This window comes from Sceloporus occidentalis, unplaced genomic scaffold (genome assembly GCF_023333645.1).
Source record: "Sceloporus occidentalis isolate IW3139 unplaced genomic scaffold, rSceOcc1.0.p SCAF_9, whole genome shotgun sequence".
Taxonomy (NCBI): domain Eukaryota; kingdom Metazoa; phylum Chordata; class Lepidosauria; order Squamata; family Phrynosomatidae; genus Sceloporus; species Sceloporus occidentalis.
Window position 1 is genome coordinate 48065236 of NW_028316989.1, and position 10424 is coordinate 48075659.

General features: G+C 41.0%; 1 protein-coding gene and 1 non-coding gene across 3 annotated transcripts; both read right to left on the reverse strand.

The window, feature by feature from the left end:
• Nucleotides 1-113: 113 nt before the first annotated feature.
• On the reverse strand, nt 114-8040 carry LOC149307482 (TIMELESS-interacting protein-like). Of its 2 annotated transcripts, XR_016282406.1 has the most exons (9): nt 7834-8040; nt 6310-6465; nt 5305-5398; nt 4056-4131; nt 3141-3263; nt 2994-3057; nt 1889-2095; nt 995-1205; nt 114-357 (listed from the first exon to the last, which is right to left on the reverse strand). XR_016282406.1 is itself a non-coding variant. In XM_089539269.1 (8 exons), exons 2-8 carry the CDS (start codon nt 6437-6439, stop codon nt 1072-1074), a joined length of 828 nt encoding a protein of 275 aa, XP_089395395.1. In that variant the 5' UTR covers nt 6440-6465; nt 7834-8040; the 3' UTR covers nt 114-1071. The 2 variants fall into 2 exon arrangements, 1 of the variants encoding a protein (XP_089395395.1); XM_089539269.1 differs by having other exon boundaries at nt 114-1205.
• On the reverse strand, nt 2401-2534 carry LOC149307483 (small Cajal body-specific RNA 14). Its single transcript, XR_016282426.1, has one exon.
• Nucleotides 8041-10424: the final 2384 nt, after the last annotated feature.

The following is a 10424-nucleotide window of genomic DNA, read 5'->3' on the forward strand; positions in this document are numbered from 1 at the left end:
AAACAGAAAAGGAGTTTCAATCAGATTGTGGGCGAAGGTCTGGATGAATCAGTAGAGTCATTAACTTCACTATGTGCAAATATACTAGCATAAAACAATAACTGGATAGTTGGGAAAGTTACATATTAATTTATTTGAATTTTTATCTCACCTTTCTCTCAAGATGGGATTCACGGCAGCTAAACAGTCTCTGGAATGCCATACAGCCAGTTAACTGAATTGCTGTCCACAGAAGTGATGGGATGGTTTGTGGGAGGCTCAGTTTAAAAACAGGCAAAATTAAGAGGATCCTGGGGCAAGGGAAAATGTTGAGCCACTGCTTTTTAGTACTGCCATACTTAGATGCTCTTGGTGTCACTGCAAGAAAGGGGGAGTGGGGTCAAAATCAGCAGTCCTCCCACACTAAAACACTAGCTATCGTCGTTGTAGAGAAAGACACCGAGCAGATAGCATGCTGTGCAAGTTGTTGTCCATGTTCACTTGGAAGCTAGTGAGGATTGTTTATTCTTCCTTGTTCCTCCTTCAGCCTAGACTGAAATTACTGCATTGCTTGATTTGTGGCTACCTTTGAAATCACAGGCTCTGGATTCTCTACAAACTAAGTAGGATCCATTTCCTTAAGACCAGGGCTAGTTTGTTTTTCTTATTGAAGCTTGCGTTTCCCCTCTGATATCCAAGATTTATCACTTTCCGCATATGAAATATGGACATTACTGCAAATATTTCACAATGTGACAGTTATAAAAAAGATTTAATTATTGGAAATGTTCTCTCAGAGCAGCTTTTGTTACTGTCTACTGTGCAAATGCTTTCTAGCTCAAAGGTTACTGCAGCTAGTTCCATCCAAGCTCCGACTCATCTCCTTTTAAATGGAAAGCCAAACTTTTCAGGGTTGTGGGTTAGAATTTTCTAAATTACAGTGCTACTTTCATCTAAAGAGAGTGGCAAAAATGGTAAGCCTTAGCACCCAAAGGAAAACACGCATAAAAAAAACCTTTTAGCAGCAAGGAATGACGAATATGCCACTGTTGTTTCAAGATGTGGAAGTCCTTAGTCACTTAGTCATACAGGTCATTTGTCATCTTCCATACTCTCAGTCTGCATCTTCGTAGAAGTTTGGAAAGGTACATTTTCTGTTTCTAGTGTGGCCACACTTTCTGGCTCCTGACCTTCACATTCTTCACTCGGCTGAGTAACAGGCAGCTCTGTTGGAAACAAGAAAATATTGACTATTTAAATAGCTGTTCTTGCATCCAGTCCCTCTGTAATTTAATTCACAGGACTTGTCCTCTAAGCTAGTCAATAACTTTGGAGAGTTTTATGAGAAAATAGAAATAATCAATTTGTGTAAACTCAATTTCTACAGGAAAAAAGGAAGCAATTATCACTAAGACAGGAGGTCAAGCTGCAGAAAACAGTTACCTATAACAAAAAACCAAACGTTAAATAGGAAGACTGTGTTCTGGTTACAGATGACTACCTCTAGTGTACTATTCCATGCAGGAGTGAGATACAATGATTAAGACTAGCACTCATTCTTTTGCAGATTTCTTCTCAGATTCTACCCCTTTCTTCAATGTTTAAAACATTTTGGGGGCTTCGCTGAGCCAGGTTTGAGTGTTGGACAAGGACTGTGGACATCAGGGTCTGAATGCTCCCTTGGCCATGGCAAGACAGCTATTATAAGTTCAAAAGTTCTCTCTTTCTCTCTGAGAATAAATACAATTTTGATTTTTTTTTTTTTAAAACCAATTTAAAGAAAAGAGCAACAGGTTTGTTATTTGCAACTGTCAGAACTGGACCAGTCAGTAATTTTTACCAGGGATATCATAGTTCAAGCATCCCCAAATTCCACCTGAATAGCATCAATACACACTTTAGGACTTACCATGTTCTTGCGACTGACTGTCCAGCTGCATTTTCGCTTGTCTTCTTTCAAGGGCCAACTGCCTGTTCCTTTCGATTCTCTCCTGTTGCTCCTCTGTTAGCTTAGTATTTACAGGTGAACTACAGCCTTCCCTTGTATTCTGGATTTCAGAAAATACATCTAGTTCTTCGGTGGCGACATCAAGCCTGTTGTTTCCTGCTTCTTCACCTGTACTGGATACAAGAATCCTATTAGTACTTATAGGCATCTTAGAGGGTTTGGTTCAAAGTGACTATAACATGAAACATTATATGGTAGGTTTCTCTGCACTGCTAGAACAACACAAGTCTGCATCCTCTCATTTCATGAAGCAGTAAAAACACAGTTGGAGAAGTGATTTATCCAGGGTTGGCATATTTCTTGGATCTTATCAATTAGAAAGCTATCTTAAGGTGAATGATAGGAGTATGCATGCCAGTACAAAAATGCCACTACCCTTTCCTGAAACCCAAACTACTGTCTATTTCTCTAATCATGTCTGGAACCATCGCACAGAAATCTGATAACTAGACAGACGCTGTCGGCAGGAACCATTCTGTTAATGTATGTGGCTGCCTAGGGCTGCATTGTATTCCTAACAAATGCAACCAATATTCACTGCAGCCACATTTGTCTAATTGCTCTGATACAGGGGAGGGAGGCACAGAACTGTCTTCATTGTGTATTACTTCCGAGACATTTTTCATCTTGTCAAGTCGATAGTTCAAAAATTAAGTTCTTTCTTATTCCAGTTTACTGTCCCATTAAATACCTCAGAAGGGTCTATTCAGCCACAAAGTGAGCTTTTCACACCAGCGTTGGGGAAGTTGTCATGAATTTCATGATTTGCTATGTCACGAAGAAGACCAAAGTATCCAAAGAGACTAGAAAGTCTATTACAAAAACATGAAAAAAATGCTTAGCAAAATGGCTACAGGTTTTATTTGAACAAACCTATATGCATAAGCATTTTTTAAATAGGGCTGGGCAGTTCACCTATGAATATTGGATGTTATTTCCCAGTAGCATCCAAACGTAGGATAAGACAAAAGAAATACAGTAGTAGGAATTTTCAGTGCATACTTGCCTTCATTAGTTGTGAAGTCTTCATGTAAAATAGGTAGATCAAGTCTAATTCGCTTTAAGCATGCCTAGAATGAGAATGTGCCATTCATTACTTATTGCTTTCAATTAAGCATTATGTTTACTCAAAACAGACACAGCTGACACTCACCTGAACTGGCTTTTTATTTCCCAGCCTTTCTACTCTGTCAACAAAGTCTTCAAACTGAAGTTTAGGAAAGAGCCTGTGAGCCCAGTGCTCCATGTGTCTTATAAGCGTTTGCAGGTCCGCTTCCTAATGGTAAGAACAAAATACCATTAAACTGCTTGATTGGCAAAATCACACAAGGCACACTCACAGTCTTAACTATTATGTTTTCATTTCTAGACCCCAAGTACAGCCAATCTAAAGAAAGAATACTAATCTCTAAAAGATTATTAAGGAACTAAAGACCTTTTTTGGTAACCTTTATCCAAAACACACTGCACAAAAGAGGGCTATTCTCTCAGCTCATACATTTTTTCCACAGCAAATTACTTTGATCTATAAGATATAGCATGGCTAAAAAGCAGTTACTTGGGATGGCATTTTGAAAGACAGACTAATACACTGAACGGTGATCTCTTCAGACTTAAGTCAATCTTGTGTCTTGCCTCAGTTTCCTTTACAATGCTCCGGACACACACAACTATCATCTCAGTTTTATACAGTACCAATAATGCCATAACCATAATGGTAACTCAGTTAGTAGTTACAAAGAAAGTAGTTACACTGTCATTAAGACCCCTAATGTTTTATCAATTCCTTTCACTAATAAACAATTAGTATCCACAGATTCCGCATCCACAGAGTCAACCATCCAAGGCATGAAAATATATAAATCCCCAAAAGCAAACCTTGGTTTTGCCATTTTGTATAAGGGATGCCATTTTACTACTCAGTTGTCTATAATGGGACTTGAGCATCCATGGATTTTGGTATCCATGGGGGGTCCTAGAACCAAACCACAGGAGACACCAAGAGCACACTGTAGATAGTTATTTCAGACCCACAAAAATCAGGAGAAGACCTCTCAGCATAGCTTACCTCATGACCTTTCCCTTTGAACTTGATATTATCAAACATACTCCGCAAAGCTGGAAGTCCTCGCTCTGAAATTAGCCTGTGAAGGTTAGAGGTGTCTCCGGTTACTTGGGAGGAAAAGAAGCTATCCATCCAATATCTTGATACTGTGTCAACGGGTGTAAGAAGCACAGTATGTCACCTGTTATATCTGGCTCAATACAACCCAATAAAATTACATAGAACATCAAAACTGCATAGAACCATGTTAAAAACACTCATGTATAGGATGTTCTTTAGATGGGAGAAGAGTGCTGTGGTACAAAGAAGGCCCTTCTCCAAGCAACTGGATCACAAAAAATTCTGTCACAACGCATCCTGTCTTCCCCATCCTCCGCCAAGTAAATGATGCTAAAGCAGAACAACCCATCATTAAACTAATCTAAAAAGACTACCTATCTGTTTAAATATCCCTATCCCACCCTTCAACTCTTGGCAATGGACCCAAGATGGTTGACATTATTAAAGCAATATATAATGCACAAAACAGGAACTACTAGAGTCCAAAGCCTATTGCAGAAATAATCCAGTTTGAGGCTGCTTTAACTGTCCTGGCTCAGTGCTAGGGAATTCTGGGAAGTGTAGTTTTGCGAGACGTTTTGTCTTCTCTGTCAGAGAGCTCTGGTGCCACAATAAACTACAATTCCTAGAATTCCCTAGTACTGAGGCAGGGCAGTTAAAGCGGTCCCAAACTGGATTATTTCTGCAGTGTGTTTTGGACCAATATATAAAAAGGCAAGCTGAAGACCAAAAGTTAGACAATAAAATCCTATGTGTGGGGGAAACTAAACCAAAGGAAAGCCATGGCAAAATGAAAAGGAGTTGATAGCATTCTGGGGAAATAAAACATAAAAAAGAAGCCAACTGTGTCTCTCAGGAATATAAAGAAAGCCATAACGGAGACACCACACTTGAAAGATCTCCCTCGCATCCCAGTGAAACAAACCATATGCAGGGTTAATATAAACAGGGTTTGTAGTAATGGCAGATGGAAACAGACAGGTTCACTTGAAGATTTGCTACCAAAAATACCTCCCTGTGGCTTTCCTTTTTAAACCAAACTTACATCCACAATGGAATACAGCTGGAGATCCAGGTTCTGGAAGTCAGCATCACTAAAAAGGCTTCAATGCAGTCAATAAAAGCATTTCCTTACTGAATACAAAGTCTGCACATACAGAGGGTCGGGGTATTACCCTTTGTACTAAAATACCTTTGAGCATCTAGCTTAGGCAATGGCCTTTTCACGGCTCTCCTGGCCGCCCCAGAGGAATCCTTGCTTTGTGATGATTTGTTTCCCTCTGGCTCTGCCAAAAAAAAAAAAAAAAAAAGGACAATTTAGTTTAAAACTGCAAATGACAACAACTGGATTTACAGCAGTAAGTCCCTCGTGGTAATTAAGCACAGCCGCACCTCCGTTTTTGCAGACTTGACGCTAGTGGCAAATGGTGGAGGGGGACAAAATGGGGCGCGTGCCGCCATTCAAGCCAATGGCGCTTGAATATAGCCAAATTTCTGTTTTCATGGGGGAGTTCAGAACGGATCCCAATGAAAATGGAGGGGCAACTGTACTGCTAAATATGGTACACAAAAACCATATATATACTCAACTATAAGTCAACTTCATGTATAAGCTGAGGGCAAGTTTTGGGGCCAAAATTATGGATTTTGCTATGACCCATGGATAAGTCGAGGGTAACACTTAGGGGCATATAGCAAAGGACCTAAAGGATGAAGCAAAGCAAAGCAATGTCAAACAACTTATAAAATTCCAGGAGACTTTACTCTTTCTGCTTATTCTTAAGACTGGATGGATGAGAGAGTAGAAGGGGTCGGTGCTTCACATATTATACTCTTGCTTTTCACCAGGAGATGGTTCCTTCTTTTAAATAAGAGTTAAGACACAGTACTTAACGTTGATCTGGTGGAGAAGTCAACTCAGGTTTTGGGGGTCAATCTTTTGACCTAAATTTCTAGACTTATGCATGAGTGTATACAGTATATTTTAATGTTGCACCAACCCCACAGAAATGTATTGTCCGTGTTGTTTGCCTTCTGTGCCGGAGTATTGTGTCTGCACACACAAACGCACAAAGCACCTCCCACCTGGCTTTTTTCAAGGAAGCCCAAAGTAACATTTACTTCCAGTTTTAAGCAAAGCCTCTCATTTTGGTCCGTACTGTTAGCATCCCACGGTTCAGGACAGACGGACAGTTACCTCCGTTGCCTAGGCTGGCTTCAGCATCTCCTCCTGGAGAGTCGGGGGGCAGCAGAGGCAGGAACCTCTCGTCCTGGATGTCTTCGTAGGCAGGAAGATCAAACAAATTGCCTTCTATTGGGTCTATCATCTTGCCTCCGGAAAAGCAGCTCCGTTCTGGAAAAGCAACGGCACAGCTATCGTCAAGAAGGAATGAAAAGGGTTAGCACCACTGGACCTAAGAGGGATGTAAAAACACCTTTGGAACGACAGGGCATGGCTTTAGCAGCAGGTGTTGAGAAAAGGAAGAGGATGGGTTGAAGTATAGCTTGCGATGAAGGAAGTTTCTCTCCTGCGAATTCTGAGGCACTTGGAATAAGAGAAGGGGAGAAGGTGGAATCACAGGCGGCAATAAAGGCACCTTCCCTCCTTGTTCTTTAGCGACTCCTATTCGGACCCACAGTCAAGTCTCCCTTATCTGCCATCCTGGCTGTTTTCCTGAGAGAGTGGCACCTTGGCTTTCTGGCGGTTCAAGGGACGCAGACTTCGTTCCATGCGCAGAATGTATAAATATTCAACATATATAATATATATATATATACACACACAGACAGACTATAATATATATGTGTGCATGCGTATATATGCACTATATGACATAAATATATGTAAGTGTGTATATATATATTATATATATATATATATATATATATAGAGTACACACACACACATATATATATAGCCACTGTGATTGTCTTTGTTGCTGAAGAGCAAGGTATAACTACTCCAAAATTATAAATATTCAACAAACTATAATATATACATGTGCATGCATTTATATATGTGTGTGTGTGTGTGTGTGTATATATATATATATATATATATAGAGAGAGAGAGAGAGAGTGCCACTGTGGGAGCCTTTGTTGCTGAAGAGTGGGGTATAAATACTCCAAATGTATAAATATTCAACTCACACACACACAAGCAGACACTGTAATATATGTCTGTGTGCATAGGATATATATATATATATATATATATATGATATACACTATATGTGTATATATAGATTCATATATATCATATACTATATATGTGTGTACTATATATATATATACTTTCTATGTACACATATATAGTGTGTGTGTATATATATATATATAGAGAGAGAGAGAGTGTGTGTATATATATATATATATTTTTACATAGTATATATATATATATATATAGTGTGTATATATATATATATATATATCTCTCCTAACTGAGAGCCTTTTTTCCTGAAGAGCAGGGTATAAATACTCCAAATAAATAAATAAATAAATATTCAACCTATATATAGAGAAGGAGAAAGAGAGAGAGACACACACAGATATACATAGGAGATATATATATATATATATATATACAGATCCCATATGTATTACATACTTATAGATGCACAGATGCCTAGAGATACAAACCTAGACCCTGAGGCCCCCGGGACCCTCTGCTGCCCCATTAACCGGGCTTTCTAACGGTGGCTTAGGCCTGACTGGAACCTACCGAAGCCCAAGAAGACGCAATCCTCTCCGCGGACCCTTTTCCCTCAGGAACCGGAGGCCCGACTTCCGGTCGGAAGGGCGAAGCAAAGCTGAGGCGGCGGAAGGAGTTAAAAAGGCGCCAAGGAGAAAACTCCGCAACGCGCATGCGCGGAGGCCCGGCGGGGATTCGAAGACTTCGGCTGACGCTTCAAAGCGGAAGTGCCTGGCTGTTAGAGCCGCCGCGCACGCGCGTTGGAGAGCTTTCGGCGGCCTCTCTCTCTCACACACGAGTGTGGCGCCTCGGTTGTTGAGGTTTTGAAAGCCGGAGCCGTGTAACCTCGCGAGAACACTGACTACAAAAGGGGTAGAACGCTGGAGCCGTGTAATCTCGCGAGAACGAGAATAGAAGCTCCTAGACTACAGAAAAATGTAGAAAACAGGAGCTGTGTGTGTTGGAAAGCAGGAGCGGTGTAACCTCGCGAGAACACATCTAGATACAAAATAGGAGCCGCGAGTTCTCGCGAGAACACAGGCTCATAGACTACAAAAAGTATAGAGTGCTCCCTGTATATAAGCATTCCCCCCCCCCCCCCCCACACACACACAATGTCTCTCTGTGTGTCTCTTCTAAACTTGTGTGGCAAGGTGAGGAAGATATTGTAATGAACAGATGAGCCCCAAAAAGAGGGCCAGAAGGGAAGATGCATGGTCATCTCGGCCAATGGAGAACAGGCTCAAAGAAGCCATTTGCCCTCAGTCTTCAAAACCTGAATTGTAGGATAGTGGAGGACTGGAGGAGGTCTCTCATTCATGGAGTCTCCATGAAAACTCAACTCAGCAGTAGTTAACAACAAGAAGGGCATATGAGGCCTTGGACTTGGAAAGGCAGCTATGAAGGAACTAGACAAGATCCTGTCAAGCTCACTTACTGAATACCAACCCCAGGACGGCCCATGGCATCCTATTTCTTCATTTCTAGCCCACAAAGAAAGCTGAGAGGAAGAAAAGTCGTTCATTTGACGCGTGTGCAAAGTTTGTTAAACGAAACTCACACTACCGACTTCTATCTTTCAATTACTCTAAAAATCCCTTTGCGTACTGCTTTTCCAGACTAACACGGCTAGGTCTTTGAATTCTCAAATGGAGGAGAGTCTGGAGGACACAGGGGCTGCTACAAAGACCAAAAAATGGGTCCAAAACAGTCCGAGCCTGAACTTTCCCTAGAAGCCAAGATGACTAAACTGAGGCTGACGTACTTTGGACACATCATAGAAGAGATGGAAAAGACCATAATGCTTAGCAAAGTACAGTAGAAGGTAGTTGGTAGTTAACAAAGTAAATAACTAGCAATTTGATGACCTTTCACCGAAATCATCTTCCTGACATGGCAACTGCAGCCTTGTCTTCTGCAAAATCTGACCCTGTCCCATGAAGACGGACCGGTTTCAACCATTTCAATTGCTTTTGCGGTTATGCTAGGCTATTGTGACTATGACTATGTTTAACAGCAGCTCCCTTCCTCTCTCACACACACAAAAACACACTAGAGAGCAGGAAGGTCAGAGCTTTGCAGCTCAGAAAACATGGCATCCAAACAGGCTTGGGCTCTGCTGTGTGGCCCTTAAACACCAGAGCAGGATGAAGCTGTATTGATGCCATAGTTTACCCTCTGCACGAAAGATGCTCCTTTCCCTGCGTCACTGAGTATTAACACCCACATTTCTCATGTTAAGGTACACAGGGCATTTGGGATTAGAGAGGACAAGGCCTGCTTTGTGTGGTTTCTAAGCAGGCTTAAGCCCATCTTATTTTAGAAAGGAGCCACTGGGTTCAAGCTGTGCCTTCGCCGTTGCTTCTGACCCAGGAAACCTACATTGTTGCTCACTCTGGCCTGAATGCTACTGTTTACTCCAATGAGAGGAGACCCATTGAATTGATAATATTTATCAGTGTATGAACATTAATTACAGTGATGATGGGTGTACTGTAGCCATGCGTCTCAAAGTGCATCATTCATGCACGTTTCTACCCTCTTTTTCCTGGCAGGACTCTAAAACATTCCATGAACGTATCCAAGGGAGAGTCAGAATCAGGTAAGAAATCATTCGGGATCCTCTCCTGCCAAATTTATACTTCAGAGTTAATGAATAATACTGCGAGGGAGACGTCCCTTTGCCTTATTACGCTAAATTCGTTATTTGAACGTCTCCCAACCACTTACTGTAGTCCTCTGCTTGATAACTGGCTTCACATTTGGCTCTTTGTAGGGCATTTCTTCCATCACAATCACAATTCCTTTCAACCATTTATCCAGTGGCTTTTTCATTTAATTAAGTGGTTGTCTGTATTTGTTGTTGGCCCTTTATTTACAGACAAGATTAATCTGGAAAGAGAAAAGCAGTGTTTTATACTAGATCAAATTTCTGCAGTAGTTTGTGATCTTTGTACTTAAGGCATAGAAAGGAAACATGTGGCTTCAAGTCAGCTGGTGACCCCATGAATTTCATAGGGTTCATAGGGTTTTCTTTTCCTGGTAGAAATAATGTTATCTGACACTCTTTAAGTGCTGCATCTCCATCCTATGGAATACTAGGGTCTGTAGTTTGACAAGGT

Excerpts from the sequence above, each read along its gene's own strand:
- LOC149307482 (XM_089539269.1), bottom strand. The coding sequence starts at position 6,439 with ATGATAGACCCAATAGAAGGCAATTTGTTTGATCTTCCTGCCTACGAA. Across the intron at positions 4,132-5,304 it reads CCTAAGCTAGATGCTCAAAG|GCTAATTTCAGAGCGAGGAC; the intron begins GTATTTTAGTAC and ends TAACCTTCACAG. Across the intron at positions 3,058-3,140 it reads GAAATAAAAAGCCAGTTCAG|GCATGCTTAAAGCGAATTAG; the intron begins GTGAGTGTCAGC and ends TTCTCATTCTAG.